This window comes from Aspergillus oryzae, chromosome 1 (assembly GCF_000184455.2).
Source record: "Aspergillus oryzae RIB40 DNA, chromosome 1".
NCBI lineage: Eukaryota > Fungi > Ascomycota > Eurotiomycetes > Eurotiales > Aspergillaceae > Aspergillus > Aspergillus oryzae.
In genome coordinates, this window is record NC_036435.1 from 791,668 (window position 1) to 813,275 (window position 21,608).

The window sequence follows — 21,608 nt, forward strand, 5'->3', positions numbered from 1 at the left end:
AACACCCGACTCACATCTTGAGAGTGACGCGCAACCGCACGTGTGGAAATAGACGTTGGGCTAGATGTATGAGGTCTTTCGGTTATCCTTCAAATGACCTCGTTCTTCCTAGGTGCCCTTGGTGATATTGCACGACCAGCGTTCCGGAAAATCAGGTCACTTTGGCGTTCGGCATTGGTGCTGCGCGTCACGGACACTAGAGCCGACGCGGGGAAGCGGCGCGAGATCACGTGGCGGCGATGCGACTAAAGTCGGAAAATAAATTGAATTTAGGAAGTACTTTTGACAGATGATAGCCGCCCGTCATGTGCTCAGGTACTGTACCCTCTTACCCAGTATAGGAAATGGTGGCTCTCGCACATATGGCCAAAGGACTTCAGTTGGTTGGTACCAATTGAATCCTCCTCAGTGCCTGGACCCCCTGAGTGCCCAGCATTGGACGAGAAGTTCCAGTCCTGCCAAACGGTGGACAATATCTCATTGGCGCGGCGAGTGGGCCCTCCGGCGTTGTTATACAGCACCGGAATTGACAGCTCTATCGCAGCCTTAGTGGCTCGTGTATCTTGCATTCCCACGGGTGGCCATTCCTCATGTCCGAGAGAATATTTCCTCTCCGCAAAAACATCGTTGGTTTCCCTGGTGCCAACGATGGATTGGACCGCTGCCGAACACGAGAGTGGGGTAACGCAGAATCACCAGCACAGAATGCAGACCGAGGATCATGATTCTTTTGCAGGAGAGATTCAGAAACTTCCATCACCGCCGGCCGGCAATACGGGTGGGCAGAACCCATCTGACCCGGCGGATGAACAGGGTTGGCCGCAGCGTGTGTTGAATGAGATGAAAGATATGCTACTACTTCTCAGCTCTGACGGCAAGATCTTGTATGCATCGCCATCTTGCAAATCCATCACCGGCTACGATGCAAACCAACTACAGCAGAACGCCTTGGAGCGCTTTATACACAACGATGATAAGACCACGTTTGCCGAGGAGATGAATGAGTGTATCACGACGACTCGTCCAGTGCATTGCCATTTCCGATTTCGCAAGAAAGACAACAGTAGCAATACGTCTTGCCTTTTGGAAGCACATGGACATCCGCATATGAAAACGTCCGAACCGAACGACAGTCCCGAAAATCACAACGAAGATTGCATTGGCGTTTTCCTTCTGTGCCGACCTTATCCCACGAGGGGCTCTCAGCTACTCGACTCATTCCTGGAGCATAAAATCGAGAACGTGCGACTCAACCAGAGAATAGCACAGCTTAGGGAGGAAGAGGAGGAAGACTTAGCATCAGGACAACAGTTATATGCCGGTGACTCCACGGGAGATTCTGGTTTCCGCCACAATTCTCATTCAGGCCGATCCAATTCCAATCAATCATCGTTCCGCGATACCACTGGGTCTGGTGAGGAGAACGAGTCATCCGACACACTCACAAACGATGACCCCGACTCCCGGTCGTACCTGGAAAATGCCGCGGATGAACTGGGCCAGACGGAGGACATGTCTCATATTGAAGGAATCGAGATGTTGACGGGACTACACTACGGTGATGGTGAACGTTCCCAGGGACTCAGTACTGGTGTTCGCCAGGGTCGCCTCATCCGCTATGATATGGAGTCAGCCAAGCTAGACCAGCAGGCCCGCGTCATCCAGGACAGCGATCGAAAGAAAAGACAAAAGGGTGAATACATGTGTACCGATTGCGGAACCTCTGACTCTCCTGAGTGGAGAAAAGGGCCTGAGGGACCCAAGACTCTGTGTAATGCATGCGGATGTAAGTCAGCAGTCCAATACACCCTCTTTTCCTATTCGTCGGAAATGTCAAGCTAATAGCATATCCAGTACGCTGGGCCAAGAAGGAAAAGAAACGGCAAGATCAAATCTAGCCACCACCACCACCACTACGTGTACTCAGCAACACTTGTAACATTGTACTCCTCGTTCCTGCATTGCGAAACATATTCCTGCGGCGATACCCCTGCATTTTGCTCCGTCCTGCTATTTCTTCTTCGTGGGCAGTTAATATTTTGGCATTGTCCGATGGTGACAGCAGATTCTTTCCAGCAGTTGTGCTGTGAGAGAATTATGCATGGTGCAAGTTTTGAAACTCAAGAGATTTATGGATAAGGCTCCCTTCCGGTCTACTATCTTTTTTTGTATTCAATCAGATTGGGATTGAGCACGACTAGCCAGTCAATCGTGGCGGCTGCTCTTCTCGCGATAATGGTATAATGAACAAATGACAGTCGGAAAAACGACAAAAAGAAAATGCCCAGACATAATACGTGAGTCTTCATGATATCCTGTTGCAAGTGCCTCAATGAGGGTTTTAACAACACCCGATTCATGCAAATCGATCGCTAAAGGGGAAGTGAAATAGAAACATAAGTGGCCCTCGTATGACCGTGTGGGTATTAGATTTTTTTTAAGACATTTTTACAAATTTCCGAGTACATTCACACCTTCGCTGCCTTCTTAGGGGGCGGCGGAAAGTACATCTGAGGCTGGTTCCCCGGTGCCAAGGTTTCCGATGACTCTTGCTGTGCTGGCGGACGAGGGTTTGGTGTGCTGAAATGGTCCCGGAGCGGAAGATCTGACGATCCATGTCCGAATGTACTGAACTCAGGGCTCCGTGACGACATGGTAGGCATCATCTGCGTAGTACCCCCTGAAGGCAGCGCGGGGCTCATCATGGGGAACGTTCTGGGGGTCCTGAGAACCATATCTTCGTACTCCTTCATAGTTCTCTTTTCTTCGCGGAGTTCATCGCGCTCTGCCTTTTCCTCCTTGGTCACGAAGCAGGAGTGGACGCTCACGATAATTTCGACGAAATAAAGAACACTATGAATACGATGTCAGTTACCAGGGTTTAAGGGGAAAGAATCATTATAATGTTAGGTGCCACCCACATGATAATGATAGTAAAACCAAAGAGCGCCTTGGCTTGTTGACAATAGCCGATGTTATCTTTATTCGAAGCAACACTGCATGACTTCGTAATATACCACGGTGGGCCTGATTGTAGGTGCTTAGGATCCGACTTGTCAGAACCAGCTTGATAGCTGGCCGACACGATGTACACTATGAACAATCCCACGTGGACGAATACTGACACAGGCGGGTAGAATATCCGCAGGATATGGACAGGAAGTTTGGTTATTAAGATGAAGATGCTCAAAACGCCAAGGACTAGATTGTAGTTCGTTATGCTATAATGCTGTTAGTGAATTGTCGTATGATTGAGAACTAAACATTGTGGGGCAAAAAATGAATACATACAAAGAGCCCCAGACCATAGGAACTTTATAGGGTCTATGGTTCGCAGCAGCATAGAGAACCTCATCGGGAGAACTGTTGAAGCCATTATCTGCTCCATCTTGCCATAATTTGGTCCGGTATAGATCGTGAGAAGCAATCCCAGTGAATGTGAGAATGACAATAGTAATGGGAAGCTCAATGGCCATCAGAATATAAAAAAGGTTGTGTTTGCGCCAGTTTCGTGTTAAGTAAACCATGATGGCGGTTGTATATTTGTTTCCGCGAAGACACGAGTTCCAGTAGTTGGTAGATCAGTAGAGGCATACAACGTTCGATAGATAATTTGCGCTGTGAGCTAGTGTTCTTGAACAGTTACGCTGTGGCCAGACCGGCTGGCTGGGCATTCAACTCAGTCGCATCGGACGGCCAAACACGTAGAGCACAAAGAGACAAAAGAAAGACAACTATCAGAGGAAGGCTTGGAGGATCAGCCGGGACGAAGCCGTAAATATGGAGTAGAGCGCTCCCAGGTCGCCAGGGCAGACCTCTATGGCCCATGGCGAGGGTCAGAAGAGGGGCACTAGCGCCTCGAGTCAGCGACAAAATTGCAAAGAAACTCTTGAGCAACGCAAGTTGACTGTTTCTCAGAGATGCATCTGGCCAATGCTTGCCGCCAGGGAAGCGCCAACACCAGCCGGGGCTCGGGTGCTCATCACCAATAAGATAGCGAAAGTGGAAGATTGGCTGCCGGCCGTCACACACTAGGCCGTGTGATGGAGAGATTGATCTGCATGGTTGAGCAACAGACTGGCATCACTGGTTAGTTTGTGAATTTGTCCATGGTGCCGCAGGAATTCATAGTTTCCCTAGACTGTCCTGTTAGAGAGCAAAGCGCTGGAGTGGGGAATCTAAACATTAGCCAGCGTGCTTCTGTGATTTCACCTGCATAACAAAGTCAGGCGGGAGGGAAGAAACTAGTATCCATAAATCGTGCTTAATTCTTGCCTCATCTGAAAACACAATGTTCTAACGGCCATTTCCGACACATTCAGAAGTAAATGAGAAGGATGAGTGGATGAAATGGGATATCCAGATAAAGTGTTTGTATTCGGATGTATTAGTAACAAACGTCATGGAGTGTAAATGTAAATGTCACTTGACTTCCCCAGTCGACATCAACCCACATCGTTTTCTATCACACATTTTTTACAGGGATTGAAAAAAGAGGAGCTTAAATGCTACATACCAATCAAACCAAATGCGCTCATAAGTGGGTATATCTCTCTACTAGGTACATACATACCACATGCGACCCCTCCAACTCTTACGTTGCCGCCAACTCCATAAGCCACCACCCAACCTCAACCTGTTGCATAAGCGCCGTCCCTCGGTGATTCGGCACGATATGAGCTCCCTAGCCAGTAAAAAGACGTCGGTGCCTCATAAACTGCGCACCGCAGCAGAACCCCGGCAAAATATCCTGTACAATGTGCGGCTATCACATATCGAAGAGGTCAATCCTACCGTACGACTACTACACTTGGCCATCCCTCCGCGGGTGCAAGCTCCAGAGGAGCCAAATCAGAGTGACGAAGAGGTATAATATCTTCAATTAATTATTTCTTCCCAATCAATTAGTTCTATCCTGGATTTACCAACGGTTTCCCGGTTGATATTTGGGTCATACCAAATTGCGGATGTTACTCAAGAGCCACAGTTACTATACATACAGAATGCTATTGGAGCATATACTAACACCATAACAGTCTGATGAACCTCAGCCATTTACCTTCGCTCCTGGTCAATGGCTAGATGTGCATATCCCGTCTATATCCGACGCCGGGGGCTTTAGTATCACCTCAACACCAGCAGATGCTGAAGCCCTCCCCTCTTTACAGCCCACAGCAGAGTCACTTGCCGTGGAAGATGAGGAAACAGGTCTCCCTCCCGTAGACCCAAGAGGCAGAGACCCATACGTGGAACTAGCTGTTCAAAAAGCACTCTCCAATCCCGCCAGCGCCTGGCTCTGGAAACCCAAAGATGAAATCCTGGGAAAGGAGCTCTGCATCCGAGTCGGAGGCAGCTTCGTCTGGCCTCCTCCATCCGGGATAGATCTCGAAAAGGTCAAGAACGTAGTTCTCATCGCTGGGGGAGTGGGTATCAAGTAAGTTCCCCAGTGCTACTCACTGCAGCATGGGATTTACATCGGTATACTCTAATATCAGTATGCTAACCAAAACAGTCCCTTAATCTCCATCCTTTCACATTTAAATAACAATGCCGACGAAACCCCAGCTTCACACCACCCTTTTAATATTCACTTTCTCTATTCCACTAAACTCCCAGAAGCAACACCCCAGGAGGCTGCCACATCTCCTGAGTCCATCTTGGATCAGATCCTCTTTCTCTCTCGCCTCCGTCAAATCATTCATTCCCAGTCTCAGTCTCATCGGTTACGCATAACTCTCGATCTGTTTATTACTAGCTTACGAGATACATCGTCTCCACTTCTACTAAATCAGCCCGATGATTTGAGTATTCACTCACGGAGAGTAAGTCAGGATGATCTGCGTACTGCGCTTACCGGCCCGAATGGAGATATCAAGCCTGAGGAGACGGTTTGTTATATGTGCGGTCCGCCTGCCATGACTGATGAGTTTGTCGCTGCTCTTCGAGGTCTCATGGGGGACGGGAGTGATCGTGTTTTCTTTGAAAAATGGTGGTAGTATCTATCAATAGTAAATGCTATACGAGCACCTATGAAATATCTGAACAGGTTCATTGACCCTGAGAAACATATACAGCGTTGCTGATAACATGGATAGCAGTGCGGATCTTTATGAATAGGCAAGTAGCAAAGAAAAAAAAATAGCATTCTTTTGATGATATCTTCTCCCATTCCCCACGAATCAAAACTCCCCAGCCGACACCCTCCAGAGCCAGCATATGTTGACGTCCTCGCACTATACAAAGATAATATAAACAACACAAGAGTAGAATGTAAAAGAGTGGGGGGACAGAATAAAACGGAGGGCGTGCCGGCATTGATAACAATATGTTGTAAAGAAGGGTAAATCACTCAGTCAAAGTAAATGAGGGACAATAATTCTTTTTTTTACCCTTTCAAATCCAGAATGTGGAATGCACTATGAATGTACATCTTTTCACGACAATCCTCTCACGGCACCACCGTCGACTATCATCTGTTCATCGATCTTAGCCTCTGTTTCGCCATATTCAAGTCGCTTATATGTCATAACCCGCCCGGCATTCATGTCAAAGTCAAAGAACCTCACACGCCGGACATAATCTTTATAGCCTCCATAGCCTCCGAATCCAACACCTCCTCCATAGCACATCCAGAGCGACGGCTTCTCGTCTTTGTTATTGTTAAGCATGCAGTAGTCATTGACGTGGTCACTGTAAGTCCATTAGTACAAAGACGTCAGATTTTGGTCAAAACAAGGTTGAACCTACTGTCCACAGCTAACAAAAAGGATACCCTCCTCTTCGAGTGCATCCTTGAAGCCTGAATTAAATCCTGGAGCGGTTGGGGGTTCGTCCCAATTCCCAATGAACAGGTTATTTGGATCACGGTATTCAGGCAGTGGAATATGAATGAATGCCATGTTCATGTGCATGTACGTATACTCATGGTGTTTCCTCTTAAGGCCTTGGGCAGTGTTCTGGAACCAGCGGATCTGGCTGGGCTTGATCCAGTCATAACCTCGGAATTGTCGTTCATCCGGCGAATACGAATGCGAATCAAGAAGATAAAGGGTCAAAGCTGAGTGTGCACTATTACCACGGCCAAGAACCTCGACGATGTAGTTACCAACACCGTCTATATCCTCGGGGCCAGCCGACGACACTGAATACGGCAGTTGCTCTAATATGGCCATAAGCTCCGACCGGTTGAGATTGCCCTCGTCGTCATGATTGCCAAAAATAGCTGCGTAGGGGATCTTACGATCCACAAGCAGCTTGACGGACTTGAAAAGCGCACTTTGTGCATCCTTAGAGGTTTCGCCATTCACCTGATCACCAGTAAGGACCACCATATCGGGCTTCTCTTCATCCAGGAGCCTCTCCACAAACTCAAGTGTCCGGGGGTCGGCCTCACACTTCTGGCCCGGAACAGGTTCCGCTGGGATAGGGTCACGGCACAATCCAAGACCGGTACTCAAATGTAAATCGGCCAGCTGCATGATCTTAAAGCGACCATGTTCATTGATCCTGGGAACTGGTTTTTTCATTTTCTGAGGATCTCCCCTCTGAATACTGAGACGAGCTTCCAGTTCCTCCGTCCGACTATCCAGCAGCAGCGGCGTATCTCTGACCTCCCAGCCAATCCGTGGATCCACCGCATCGGCACCGAAAAGGACATCGACTAAGGTGATCGCAGTCTGCGAATCACTCGCGTGGCGCTTGGCTGTTCGTCTCAGCCAAATGCCACCTGGTCTCGGCTCCCACGTTTCTTCGTCTTTCTCCCCATCCTTAGTATCCTCAGTGGTCTCCGGAACAAGCCGACTAATCTTCAGATCGATCACAACTTTGTCCGTAGGAAGTAGATCCTCCTCCTTTTTCCGCTCAAATTGGACAAAGGCGGTGGACGTCCAACCAGTGCGCAAGTAAAGATCTTTGTCGACTTGTGTCCATGATTGCGAGGTAGGTTTGCATTTGGAGAAGGGATTGATATGCGAGCACGTTTTTATGGTCACATCCGTAACGACGAGTCCAGAATAGTGCGAAGGGAGGTGGCCATGAATAGCGGCAGGTAGGACGCGAAACCGGTTATCTAGAGTTACGACGAAAACCAGTATACAAAGAGCAAATATTGCGAGTTGTACACCCGCGCGAACCTATTAGATGACAAGTTAGACACCCAGAAATCGCACACAAGCTATAGAAAACTATATGAGGGACCATACAAATCGGCGTGTCATGTTGGTAGTGAAAACCCCTGGCAAGTTCCAAATCGATGAAAAACTGCCGAGCGCTGAAGCATGATGAAGTACAGCAAGCCGCAAAAGAAGAGTTGGGGCTCGCCACAGAGAAGACCTAACACTAGGTCATCTCAAGGGGCCGTGAAATGGAGGATAAAGCAATTCAGCTGGACCCGAAATTCCCCCGTATTTTGAAGGTCGCCGCAAATCCCGCCAAGTCTAGAAGGCGGTCACGCCCACCGTGACTGGGCCGATCGAGCCTTGTGGGTCCATGGGCCTGTCATCAGTGGCCAGAAGTCTATTAGTATCAGGAAATTACTATGAATCAGGGTGCTCACTATGTATCATGTGTTTACTATTTAGTATCTATTGGGCTCTCTCTCTCTATCTTTTATTTATAAACCCACCGGCCTCGCCGTTAGCACTGGCAGATGTCTAACTTTAGTTTCCCTCCTTCTGGATGGTTTCGAGTCCTTCCTGGGCCACCTTCTTGATTGTGACCTTGCCGCTCAGGATGTCTTTAGTTGTGGCGAGGATTGAGGACCAGCTCTCAAAGATGGTGAAGGGTGTTCCTTGACGCTCGCAGTAGGTCACCAGATCTAGAAATAGTCAGCTCACTGGAGAGGAGGGAAAAAGCAATAGAGAAAACCCCAGGAAAAACACGCACCCCTTCCTTTCTTAGCAAACAAAAGATCGGTCTCCGAAGCAGCCGACAAGTCCGAGACGCCGTCTCCCGCATACAATAGGGTTGGGCGTACGTTGTCCGGCAGAGCGGCATAGGGCTTAATCTCCAGCGATTTGTCGTGACCAAAATGGCTATCATCGTGATACTTAATCTGCCAGCCGCCCTCGGTGTTGATATCCTTGCCATCGCGGCTTTCCACATCGTTGGCGACAATAACAAGGTGGTCATCGGGCTTATGTCCTAGCAGAGTTTCGAACAGGGCGCTAATGACCGGGGTCATACCGGATGACAATACTACAATTGGCACGTTGTTTTCCTTGGACCAGTGGTAGAATTCGACAAAGTATGGATCGAGCTGCATGTTCTTCTTAAGCTGCTCGATGCACTCATTGAAGGGAACCTTGACGCTGTCTAGCATGTCGCGGAAGGCATCACTAACAGCAGATAGGGTTAATAGACTGTGTCTCGAGGAGATTACCTATACTGTGATACTTACCGAAAGCTAACTTTGTTCTCCAAGACGTCAAGGTTCCCTTGACGACGTTTTTCTTGTCCATAACCGAGGTTGTCAGTCTAGGCCAAGGTCAATTAGTCAGGAGTCCTGTAACTAGTTCTAGGAAGGCGAGTACCAAGAAGTCATTGCTATCTTGAAGTGTAATGGTTCCGTCAAAGTCCGTGAAGAAGATGATCTTGGGGTTAGTCTTCATATAAGGGAGATTGGAAGCGCTCATGGTGTCGTTGTATGGGAGTGATTAGACGGAGCAAAGCTGTTTAAGAGAAATGACGGTGAAAACAGAGAACAAGTGAGTAGGTGGATATAAAAAAAATTCTAAAAACCAAAAAAGTCAGAAATGGGAGTAAAGCTAAAAGGAAGCGGCATTCATTGACATCCCACCGGTGAAGAGGAGAAAGAACCCCGCGAAGTGGCTATACTCGATCTGTTTAGTAGTTCAGCCATCCATCATTCAATAGTGTTTAAAGTTGCCTGATTGAACCAATGTGGTGCCTGAGCGGCGGTTGACTATTATTTAGTACGGAGCAAACCGCACTAAACCAATTTCTGGGAATTATGCGGAGTACTTACGGAGTAAAAATGAGAGAAATTTACCCGTTGATGTACTAATATTAAATCTGATATCACACTATCTCAGTATGGGTCCCGGCTTTTTTTTTTTTTTTTTTTTTTTTTTTTTTTTTTTTTTTTTTTAGGAAGGTCCCTTCACTTTTAGCCGAACCGAAGACTAATTCCGAGAAACATCAGATCCAAGTCGATAAGATCTTCCCACGTCATACAGCCATTGAATTCAATTGAGATTGAATGGCTCGTATGCTTCAGTCGCTGCGGCGAGCCTTGGGACTGACTTCGCCCAAGCCAGTCACTGCGTTCCGTAGGTCTATCGATACAGACTTCTCCTTCTTTCGAGGTATGCTTCTTCTCCCCGGTTCCGTCGCATTGTTACGTTCATCATTAATAACCAAATTTGAATGATTAGAGGGAGACCGAGCCATTGTCCATGGCAAAACCCCATCGTTAACGAAACCCCTGCGACAGGGTCAGAAAACAGACCTCCGGCGTGGGTACCTAGAGCACAACAACATCATCGGTCGGCGAGTGCGCGAGCGAATTCAGGCACAGAAAGGTCAGCATAATCTCAATTGCCCAAAGGGACATGAAAGGAAAAGTCGAACCTTGCCTAACATCGCTTCCCACCCGAGTACAGGCCCCGAATATCGACTCACACTTCCTACACTGGACGAATATGTCGCCCTGACGCCTCGCTTGGTAACACCGGTATGAATGCGATTCTTCGCCATTGACAACTCCACCGCTACCCAGATGATTAATACTGTGCCGGTAGATCTACGCCGCGGACGCCAATCTCATCGTCTCCCTACTTGATATCCATGTAGCACCTCCAGCAGAAGGAGAAGAACGCACTCAACAGCCTCTCGAAATCCTCGAGTCCGGCACCGGCCATGGTTCCCTAACACTGCACCTGGCGCGCGCAATCCAAGCCGCAAACTCAACACCCCCGCCGCTACCAGCTCAATCCCAGATCCAATACCTCCAAGGCCGACCCATACGACCGGACGAGGAACCAGAAGAAAAGAACAAAGAAAGCGCACCCACTAACGAGACACCGATTGACCCAGCCCAACAACAATGGGACGCCTGGCGCACTCAACGCAGAGCCATAATCCACACCGTGGACGTGTCTCCAAAGTTCTCCGCCCACGCCGAGAAAACCGTCCGCGGCTTCCGACGGGGTCTCTACGCAGGCAACGTCGATTTCTACGTAGGCCACGTCGAGAACTGGATAGCAGAGCAGAAACGACTCCGCACGCCAACTAGCCTTCTACCCCTAACACAGAAAACGGCGGACCCGTTCCTCTCATATGCGATCCTGGATATGCCAGCCTCACACCAGCGCATTCCCCACGTGGCCCCGATTCTGAAAGAGAACGGCGTGCTCGCTGTCTTCATGCCCAGTATCACCCAGATCGGTGATTGCGTGAATCTGATCCGTCGGCAGAAGTTGCCATTCATCCTGGAGAAGGTCGTTGAGCTCGGTCCCGGCATCAGTAGCGGACGTCAATGGGACGTCCGCTTTGCGGTGAAGAAGTCTCGTGCGGATCCCTCGTCGTGGAATGAGTCCTCTGAACCGAGCGAAGGAGCTGTTCAGCAGGATCGGGAGACTCTTGACGAAGGTTCCGTGGAGAGCGTCTCTGTCCCTGAGGAAGCGCCCAAGGAAGAAGATAGTGTGCTTGTTTGCCGGCCGAAGGTCGGATCACGTATAGTGGGCGGAGGGTTTGTTGGAATATGGAGACGCATAGAGGATTCCCAGAAACAGTGAATCGCTTTTAGTTTGGATACCCCCATCTGTAACACCAACCACTACTGTACTATATCAAAGACTCATGTATAGATCGATAGATACATCTACTACCTTTTAACAAGAACTCTTCTCTCTGTGCTTGACTGCTAGCGATAGTCCGAGTATAAAATGAGCCACGGTTTAATATATCAAGAAAATTTACCTCGACATCGAGCATCCATAGTACACTTATAGCCATCCTCTACTCACCTGGACACGCTGTGTAAGACCTCAGGGCTATATGAAAACAAGCGACCAAAGATAAGACCCCCATTCGCCTAAGAAAAAATCATAGCAAAGCAGAGAAACGTCTTCATGACCCAACTACTCCAAGCCAGGTGACCTTCAGCCCCTCAACACCAAGTATGGAAGAAAAAGCCACAGATGTGAGTAGAAATTCAACATGAGGGAAAGAGTAAGATCCTAGCACATGTAATGAGAAAGATATGAAACTGCCGCGCCGTTGAAAGCTACTTTCCAAGAAAATGATACGCAGGTTCAATTGCACGAACGCACTCTGGCGACAGCAATGAGAACAAATAAGACTCAGAAGAATGTTAAAAGAGGAAATGAGAAAAGCAAAAGCAGTAGACGAACACCACAGACACGCGAAAACCCCCAAAGATTCCGAGATAACAAGATAAACCGGCTACGCAAACACCAGTCTCGTAAGATTCAGCATGCACCATCCCTCAATTCCGTTGCGGTCCAAAATCCGCCTCCACAACCTTTCCCTTTTTCCCTTTAACAACAAACTCCGCAAATAATGCGATATGATCACTAGGAAAATGAAAGTTAGGGAACCCGGGAACTTTCTGCAGATAGTCCTTGTCCACCTCGCCGAGTAACGCCGAAACATGAAGCGTATTCGATGTAAACCAGATATAGTCCAGAATATCCTTAAAATCAGGTGTATAGTTCGTGAAACTCAACTCGCCGATCGAGTTGTATGCGGATTTCAGCTTGAACGGGTGGGTCATACCAACCCGGCTCAAGTTTCCATAAAGTCGCTTCTCGAGATCCGGATGCTCTTCCGTTAGCCGTCCGTTCGCAATCAGATTGTACGCCGCTGACCCAGGCGATGAGTTGAAATCTCCACACATGAAAAGAGGAATTTGATCGCCACTGCTATACTCCATGGATGGAGCAGGTTCCGGTGGAGTTTGTGCTTCACCACCTTCCGCTTCTGAAAAGCGGAACGCCGTTTTGTCGGTGCACGCAGGCCATTTCGCGTACGTCTCGGAGAGCTTCGTGATCTCTTCCATCAAAATAGCTGTCTGGATCAACTTGACATCCTTGAAGGCAGGGTCCCAATAGAGATGGGCGTTCACAACGATGAACCGCGAGCCCGTTAGCCTGTTTTCAAGGAATACAACAACTGCAATGTGATCCTTTTGCCATAATCTGTTGTATATGTCATCTTGGCCCTTGGCATCAGGTCTCCGTACCGCTGTTTGGCCAAAGTTGATCATCTGCTTGTCAAGAAGAATGAACTTGGTCCCCTTGAAGAAGGTAGCACAGCCATCAACAGACTTGGCTTCTTCCTCCTGCATACCCATGGCTCTTCCTCGAGGCCAATATACACCCTTGTAGCCGTTGTAGGCCAATTGTTCTCTGAAATAACCGTTGTAACTACCTTGATCTACTTCTTGAAGACAAACGATATCCGAGTCATGAGACCTTAGCTCGCTAAGGATGACATCTCTTCTGAATTCCCATGACAGGGCACGAGAAGGAGTATATCCGAAGTGGGACTGTGTTGCAGATGAATCGCACAGTGCGTTATAGGAAAGGACGGTGATCTTTTCAGTGGAGGTGCCCGCAGTCTCGTCAAGAATAACCCAATCTCTGTCCGGAGGAGGGGGGTTTTCTAAGGTACATTTATTAGCATAAATCAAAAGGCCTCCATTAGGATAGTTAGTTGGGTTCACTAACCTGGCATTTCTTCCCTCAGATACTTAATCAGAGCTCTGGTACCCTCCTTCATAATTTGAGACTTCAAAATATCGTTCAATGGGTTGCCTTCAATTCCCAAAGTGTCCAACCGGTAGAGGTATCCCATTTCGTAAGGGAGCGTACGGATATTGTTATCGAACAAGTAAAGCTTCTTCAGGCTCGTAAGCATGCCAATCTCCTCGGGAAGCTCGGTGAGGTCATTGCCCGAGAGGTCCAGATGCTCCAGTTTCCGCAGCTGGCCAATTGTCTGAGGCAGCGCCTTGAGTTTGTTGTGGTTTAGGTACAGCTCTTTCAGGAAATCGTAACTGAACAAAGACGTGGAGAGTGCCCGGAGGCCTTGTCCGCCGAAATCGAGGGCATACCAGCCCTGCCTCGGGGATGCTTTTACTTTCGTCAGCCCATTCTTCACATCACCTCCGTTCTCCTGGGGTTCAGGCTGACTGGGAGCGATTTGGATGCCCTTTGTCTGTTGAGCGACGGCCCGGGCATAGTAATGCGGGGAACTCGCCTGCCGCGATTCAGCGGCCAGCTGAAGCTGTTGTTGCCAATGTTCATTCATAGATTCATCGATATCTTCGTCAACGTTAGCATGAGCCCCATTCTGCATGTGGCTCGGGGTAAAGTGAGGAGTAGCGGCAGCCAACGCCCCACTGGAGAAGTTGTGCTGGTGGTTAATATTGTGGGAGGCTTGGTTGTGGTGTGTATGATGATGAGCTTGCTGTGCAGGGTGAGGATGGTGACTCTGGGATTGAAACTTCGGCATCTGCATGCCGAAGCGTTGGTGAGCCTGGCCGCCATTCATCAGGACATGCTGCCCTTGGTGTGTCTGACTGTACATAGTGAATGGATTGAGCGCAGCTGCTTGGCCAAGGGGAGGAGATCGTGAAGGTGATGGTGTGTCGTGACTAAATTTCAGTCTTCCAGTCGGAGAATTCGTCCCGTTCCGGACAAGGTGTCGTTGATGAGAAGGTTGTTGTTGTTGCGTTTGAAAGAAGAACTGCCCGGCCCCAGGCTGCTGGAACCTGTAGGTACCATCTGCCATTTACCGTGGCAGATGAGACCGTGAGTTATTTGCTTGAGGGGGAGTTTCGGAGAAAGTGAGGGTCAGCGACGCTGGAGACAGAGCAGTGGCAGGAGAGAGAGGAGTCGGGGACCGGGTTCGTTCTCTCCTTCTCTTCAACATGGGGTCCTGAAGCGGAACCGCCCCGAATCAAGGTGTCTGGAAATCACGACCGCAGCAATTTCACTACAAGATTGTCTGCTGTCAATTTCAGTCGCAACTGAAGGTCTTGAAGCCTAACAGGTGACGTACGGTCGAACGATAGGGGCCGGCGTCGGACGAGCGAGTCACAGCAACAAGTGGGGGAGGCGGTCTAGCGAGAAGTCTGGAGCGGAGTTGAACAGCGACCCCAAGGACAATGAGGTTGAATAGATCTGACGAACGGCACGTAGAAATCGGTGAACAGATGTAACTGAGGCGCCAAAGGCTTGTGGAGATGAGTTCCTCATCGCTTTGACGCTGCGAAGTGCTTTGCATCCAAGGCGGGAGTCGCTGAGATCACGTGGCCCGGCATCCGAGGGCGTGATTCGCCGCCGCCGATCAGCCAAGACCGCTTTCAAGACGCCCGGATTTTGTTTTCTTCTCTCGACTGTCGCTTTCAGCCAAACTCACCCTGGGGATCAGTAAAGGTCCACTAACCTATATAGCTCCTACGAACCAGCAGACTTTCTTCTACGAGTCCCTCTTCCATGGCATCTATGGTTGTTCTACTCCGTAATCATTCCCAGAATACATCACTGAACAATGACCTTTGTTGTCCCCGCTTCCATGGACCCTACTACGGAATATGGGAGTGTTTACCTCGATTATCCACTTCAACCCCAATAGTTGGGTGGAACGGGCTTCATAGCTAGCTATCAGCTGCGTCGACCCCCAAATGTACCCTTTCTGCCCAACCAGCTCTACCTTTCAAGTTAATACTACAATGCATCCCTAGTCACGCAAGATTTTAAAACAAATAAGACAAATGTAGGTTTAACCAACTAACACATACTAGTGGGGACTATAATGAAGCATGGTGTTTTGGTCTCCGTCTCCAAACAAAGGATGGAGTCAACTGCAACCATATTGTGTGACCTCTCCTTTCAAAATATGCAGCCAAATCAGCAAGACTCAACGCTGACTTGGTTCCAATGCCCAATGAAACGGTCCATCCTTTGTTGATCGTGGTGGTAGTTTTGAGATTGGGTTGTCCTTTATTTCTTGAATGACAGATATCCCAAATTCCAGTCTATATTTAGCGTGCCTCATGTTCCTGCATTCATGTCACAAGCAGATGGCTGATAGTCAACCTGCAAATGCGGTTGAGTTTGAAATGGTTCCACAATCACCTGATGACCTATATGGGTATTCTAACGCTGGAGGTATCCTTAGCTGTATACCAACATAACAGTAAGGAATACTGTATACTCGGGGGTAACGATTGACTAAGATCAATCTCAAGTAGGCCCAAATATCGAAGTATGCCTATCTATCTATCTATATATATCGGGAAAAGGATGCAAGTCTTGCTGGCTATCATCCCCAAGTGCTTCACATTGCAACACAACCACCACACTAATTTCCTCCTTAAATCAAGCCATTATCATCTCTCTAGATGTCAATAATTCCTCCGCAGTTACTCATGCTGGAGCTTCTTGGTCACACACAATCTACCCTCTTAGATGTCAAATAAGAACAAATTTAGCAGATGTAGACTATATCTGTCTCCCCACCCTTGTCCTGCCGCACTCAGGAGAGCCTAGTGCTGAGTTAAGAACGATAGCTTGATGCCAAGAAATGGCAGAGGGTTGCAAGTATTGCAGAACTCTTGTTTTTCCTTTGGCGGCTTTTAGAAAGTCAATTGAGGACAAGGCCGTGTTGAAAGTTGAACCTGCCCCTCAGTTCCCTAGTACTTCTCTGTCTGAAACAACAACGTGATTTAGCCTTGCCTCGATACCCAATGCCAAAGTACCTAGGGCCTCAGGCCACCCCGTGACCCGTGCCAGCACGTGCATCGCATTTGTTCCCAGACCGGACCGCCACCCGAGATTCCCCATACGGTGGAAATCCAATGAGGAGCATCCGGCGTATGGGGAATGTTGTCATCGATTGCTCCTCCGTGTCACTTTAGCCGTTCTTGAGCGTCGCAAACACTAACCAAATTTTTGAATTTTAGGGCTCTATATTCTAGAACCTCTTTGCATCAGCATGGTGGAATCATTAGGTCAGAAGTACGAACATCCTTTTAAACTTGCACGAAAAAAGAAAAGGAAATTGTTCGCCTATTGCTTCCTTCTTTCTATTTTTGATTGACTTTTCTTTCCCTCTCTTATTCTACCGAATTCTCCACAACTAATCAAAGTAGCTGGAATTAGTTAGTGGCCACTATCAAAGTCTGTACCTACGTTAGCTTCCAGACCTCAACGGTGGTTGGGTGTCCAGTTCAAAAATTTCGGGTTGGTGCGATGGTTCCACTGCGACCGATTTTCAAACTGATTCTCCGATCATCAATTCTTGAACTCTCACGCGCATGACCCTGACAGATGTACTCCGTGAACTTTAAGACTGATCACAGACCAAGGGGGGGCTTGAGAGCTGAAACGAAAGATGAGCTACTAGGTCGTAAACAACAAGACACCCGGTGATCCATCCGTACGGCGGCGGTGGCGGGGTGGGTGCCCGGCTTTGCAGGAAGGCATTATGCAGGATTTCCGCCACTAGTGGGCGGAGTATCGCTCTTCTCCGTCTGTAACAGTTGTATCCATGGTGTGAGGCAAGATCAAGACAACAAAAAAAAAAAAAAAAAAAAGAAGAGAGACCAGTCAGTCAAGAACCGGTGTTTGCATCGGTTGACCGCCACGGAAGAAATCATAAGGCAGAAGAATGCGAGACCGAGACCTTCCGTAGCCCAATATAGAGTAGTACTATTAAGTAGGCTCCGTTCGTAGTGGAGTGGACAGGCCGCTTTTAGGGGTCGTGGGACGGGACTTGGCCGTGGTTTCCTGTCACGATGCTCTTTTTTTCTTGCCCCCCTCTCGCTCTATTCTCGATCTCTCTCTTTCTCTCTTCCATGGATCATTCTCTGCGTCGGACTGCGTCCTGACATAATTCTTTTCTTTCTTTCCCTCCTTGGACTTCCTCTTCCTCATTTCTAAGCGCCCTTATATTCGGTTCCAACAATAATTGTACAATGCTTTGAACACTAACTGACTCCTGCTGTGCACGAGAATGCAAACCATCCCTGGCAGATCCACCTTAACGCTCGACCGATGAGAACAGGGATTTTGTTTTAGAAATGGATATGATGTCAGTCAGCACGGCGGCGTTCGCCCCAGCTGCAGCTTCTGGCTCCGACCTGCATTCGATCCTAAGCTCAACCGGTCCTACCAGAGCAGCGACGTCGACTTCCTCGCTCAATTCCTTGACTGACTACACGAACTATCCTCTGATCCGTCAGGGCGAACGCACGTACTTGCGCGACCCCGAAAGTCTGTACCCTTTACCATGCGATCTCCCGGAAATTCATCGCCAAACGCTGCGCTCTCTAATGCTGCTGCGCGTTTTCGGAGGCCCTTTCTGCAACCCATACTTTGCCGATCGCCCTCCCCAGCGTGTCCTCGAAATTGCATGTGGTTCGGGTCTCTGGTCTAGCTTGTCTCATGACTATTTCGCCCGTCGTGGCGCTCGCAATGTTGCTTTCCATGGTATTGACCTCGTTTCCTTGGCCCCTGACTTGCGCAAAAAGGGTGTCAATTGGCAATTTAAGCGCCATGATCTACGGAAGCCTCGTTTGCCTTTCCCAGACGATTATTTCGACTTCGTCTTCATTAAGGATGCGTCGATGTGCCCCTCCAGTCCAGCGCAGCAGGCGTCCGGCTTGAGCGAGCCGCTGCGCGTTCTCAAACCGGGCGGCGTCCTGGAAATATGGGATTCCGATTCGGTATTCCGATCATTGCTCCCTAATCCTGCGCCCGCTCGTAAATTAGCATCGAGGGAACTGGAAATTGCGGATGCGACCGCAACCTACACATTTTCGCCTGCCACTCCATTCACACGAGTGCAGAACAAATTCCTCCAAGACTACAACTCTTGGGCTGAGAAGGCATTCGACCGTCGCAAACTCACTGCACTACCTTGTTCCACGATTGGACTTTCCTTCAACTCCGAGGTGGACGTCTTAGAGAAGGTAGATAGCCGCCGGATTGCTATACCACTGGGCGACTTACGGTGGGAACGAGAAAGCAAGGATTCTAGCGGCGGCGCGCGGAAGCAATTAACGGCAGATCAAATGTCCATCCGGCGCACAGCTCTTTTGACCGTGATTCAGATGATCGAGGGCATGGAGCCTATCCTCATGGAGGCCAGCGGGAAGAGTAGAGATGAATGGGATAGGTGGTGGACAGCCATGATGGCCGATGTGTTCCAGAAAGGGGGCCTTGCAAACGGCGAATGTTTGGAAGTGAGTGCTTGGTGGGGCCAAAAGAAAAACCCTAGCACAAAGAACTCATAGAAGCGTCTGGTTTTCTGGATGGACGAGCAAAGAAAAAGCACAAAAGCAGAGCAGCCCGTTGCTCACTTCCTATTGGTGATACCCCATTTATGTTGATTTTCCATATGTATCCTTCGTTCCAGTCAGGGCGTGATGTCAAATTGCCTTGCTGGCCCTAGTTGTTTTCATAGCGCTGTTTCAACGTGCGATATCGCTTCAAGTAGTACCTAGTCGTTGTACGTTAGTTGAGACGGTCAATGTTTCTCTTGATAATTGCATGATAGATGAATAATGATAATTGACTGAAAAAGAGCTGAAACCGGAGTTCTAAAGCTAATCTATTGCCGTAAACTTGGTAGGATCGCTAAGGTCGTAGATGTATGGCGATTGAAAGTTGTAGAAAGGGCTGAAGCCAAAAAACATTGGGTATGCAGGAAACTCACAGTGCCTCAATCTCTATAGTCCAGCAGGTAAGTGTCACACTCAAGCTATCACCCTCTTTTAGATGGACATACCTTTCTTCACGAAATCCGCCCGTGCTATGCCCTTCCGTATCTGCTCATCATCCGTCAGATGTGCCTGGCTGGCAAACGCCTTATGGAGTCTATTCCTGAAGTATTCATAACCCAGTGGATAGTTACGCCCGAGAAAGAGTAACTCTATCGCTCACAAGATTAGCACAACTCAGCATGCATGGTAGATTAAATCGGGAGGCTCAAATGAAAATACTATACAAACCTTTATAGATATTGATTACTTGCCGGCGAAGTTCAGGATTCGTCATTGTCACCCACTTGAGTCCGAAGGAATTGAAGTTTAAGATGCAATGAAGAGGTGTTGTGCAGGAGGAAGATGTGTTGAAGGATGCGGGCTGGGACTTGATGTTTGCTTTACTTTGCTTGGCCGAGACTACCCGATGACGTCGTAGCACGGATAACCAAAGCAGCAAACAATGCCAAACATTATTTACTGCGGGCAGACTCATCCAGTACTACTCCGTAGTAGCCCATCTTTGCTTACTTGGGTCATTACCACTGACGAAGTTATCTACCAGGTCGACATAACCCTAAACTTTGCTCAATGAAAGCTTGAAGCATGCTGGGGAAGTGTGGGGGTTGAGTTCCTGAGCCGCAGTCCCTGAATTAAATTTCCGTCGCATGGACCAGTCAGGCTCACAGGGCCAAGCTGGGGGTCTCGAATGGCATAGTAGGTACGGAGTAGTAGGAAAATATGATGATACTATATTTTTCCACAGGGGGAAGAAATATCCACTTCTACTACCGATTTTTTTTTTTTTTCATTCTTCTTCTTTTTTCCCCTTCTTTTTTTTTATGTTTCACAACGACAGTATAATTAAATATGAGCGTAAAAGCCCATTACGACCAGACTGCTTGTTCTCAAAATTCAAAAGCCTCGCTTTGCACCTGCAACCCCCCATGAAACACCTACTGGTTAATAATTCCACACCTTTTGTGCTATAACCTAAATTTCACCTACATAAAACTCTCTTCCATTGACTCCTGAATATCTCAAGTTGTTATCCGCATATACGGCAAGCCAATCCTTTAAACTGGTAGTAAAATCGAGAATTCCAAAACCTCGTCTACGGTGAACGGGAGTATATACTGAAGTAGACTAGACTGGTTGCGGGTCTCCACACAGCTGTTGGCGAAGTCCGCTCTATCTTTGGAGAAAAGGATTCTGGAAGCGAAAGGAAAGATACCGTTCACAATTCAGAACAGTATTATAAAACAAAGGAAAGAAAGGGGAAGGGGTACACGCGACAGGGATTCAAGAGAGAAGGGAACAATGTCTCAATGAGGCCTTTGCCGCCGATATTTGACGCTTGAGTGGATGAATTAATATATCCCGAAGGACCAGCACCTTGGCTATTGATCTCGACCGAGTCAGGATTCATTTGCCCCTAGAACTGCGGAACCCTTGAACCAGACCTGGTCGTTCGGCGGCAAATGTGAAACACTGACTTCTCTCGCTTAGATCCATCTCAACAGCTATCACGACGAATACCGAGAACACGTCATGACAATAAGGTGATCATTGCCGTTTATGTATGAAAAACCCTAACCGTTGTCCCTCATGATATCGCTGGATCCTGACTATCACTGGGGACAATTGCAGCGCCATCCTAATCGTTATCCATCAACAGCCCATGATGACCCCAACAGCTCCAAGAGGAGTTACCCGATTGGGCAACGGGGAAGTAGGTTGCATACTATAAAAATGGAATATCCCGAAGTCTACCAGTGTGGAATGATGTGCAACCGCCATCATTCATTCTTTCTTTAACATCCAGTCTTTCTTTTCATCTTGTCGCTCTTTCAAT

General features: G+C 48.3%; 8 protein-coding genes across 8 annotated transcripts; 4 read left to right on the plus strand and 4 right to left on the minus strand.

Annotated features, from left to right (window-relative positions):
* Positions 1–289: 289 nt before the first annotated feature.
* AO090009000297 (GATA transcription factor LreB) lies at positions 290–1,842 on the plus strand (the record flags this gene model as incomplete). Its single annotated transcript, XM_023234636.1, has 2 exons — positions 290–315; positions 342–1,842. 2 exons carry the CDS (start codon positions 290–292, stop codon positions 1,840–1,842), a joined length of 1,527 nt encoding a protein of 508 aa, XP_023088597.1.
* Positions 1,843–2,468: 626 nt separating this feature from the next.
* AO090009000298 (uncharacterized protein) lies at positions 2,469–3,388 on the minus strand (the record flags this gene model as incomplete). The annotated part of the gene is made up of 3 exons (XM_023234643.1): positions 2,469–2,853; positions 2,922–3,201; positions 3,292–3,388. The coding sequence occupies 3 exons, from the start codon at positions 3,386–3,388 to the stop codon at positions 2,469–2,471; spliced, it is 762 nt and encodes a 253-aa protein (XP_023088598.1).
* A 1,188-nt stretch (positions 3,389–4,576) lies between these two features.
* On the plus strand, positions 4,577–5,996 carry AO090009000299 (FAD-dependent oxidoreductase; the record flags this gene model as incomplete). Its single annotated transcript, XM_001816728.3, has 3 exons — positions 4,577–4,867; positions 5,037–5,434; positions 5,513–5,996. The coding sequence occupies 3 exons, from the start codon at positions 4,577–4,579 to the stop codon at positions 5,994–5,996; spliced, it is 1,173 nt and encodes a 390-aa protein (XP_001816780.1).
* A 438-nt stretch (positions 5,997–6,434) lies between these two features.
* On the minus strand, positions 6,435–8,216 carry AO090009000300 (uncharacterized protein; the record flags this gene model as incomplete). Its single annotated transcript, XM_001816729.3, has 3 exons — positions 6,435–6,690; positions 6,748–8,132; positions 8,202–8,216. The coding sequence occupies 3 exons, from the start codon at positions 8,214–8,216 to the stop codon at positions 6,435–6,437; spliced, it is 1,656 nt and encodes a 551-aa protein (XP_001816781.1).
* A 441-nt stretch (positions 8,217–8,657) lies between these two features.
* On the minus strand, positions 8,658–9,608 carry AO090009000301 (putative Phosphoserine phosphatase; the record flags this gene model as incomplete). The annotated part of the gene is made up of 4 exons (XM_001816730.3): positions 8,658–8,815; positions 8,884–9,335; positions 9,398–9,474; positions 9,531–9,608. 4 exons carry the CDS (start codon positions 9,606–9,608, stop codon positions 8,658–8,660), a joined length of 765 nt encoding a protein of 254 aa, XP_001816782.3.
* Positions 9,609–10,219: 611 nt separating this feature from the next.
* On the plus strand, positions 10,220–11,756 carry AO090009000302 (tRNA (adenine-N(1)-)-methyltransferase; the record flags this gene model as incomplete). The annotated part of the gene is made up of 3 exons (XM_023234663.1): positions 10,220–10,325; positions 10,395–10,693; positions 10,761–11,756. 3 exons carry the CDS (start codon positions 10,220–10,222, stop codon positions 11,754–11,756), a joined length of 1,401 nt encoding a protein of 466 aa, XP_023088599.1.
* A 713-nt stretch (positions 11,757–12,469) lies between these two features.
* On the minus strand, positions 12,470–14,775 carry AO090009000303 (CCR4-Not complex 3'-5'-exoribonuclease subunit Ccr4; the record flags this gene model as incomplete). The annotated part of the gene is made up of 2 exons (XM_001816732.3): positions 12,470–13,647; positions 13,713–14,775. The coding sequence occupies 2 exons, from the start codon at positions 14,773–14,775 to the stop codon at positions 12,470–12,472; spliced, it is 2,241 nt and encodes a 746-aa protein (XP_001816784.1).
* A 3,295-nt stretch (positions 14,776–18,070) lies between these two features.
* On the plus strand, positions 18,071–19,285 carry AO090009000304 (class I SAM-dependent methyltransferase; the record flags this gene model as incomplete). The annotated part of the gene is made up of 1 exon (XM_001816733.3): positions 18,071–19,285. The coding sequence occupies one exon, from the start codon at positions 18,071–18,073 to the stop codon at positions 19,283–19,285; it is 1,215 nt and encodes a 404-aa protein (XP_001816785.1).
* Between the last annotated feature and the right edge of the window lie 2,323 nt (positions 19,286–21,608).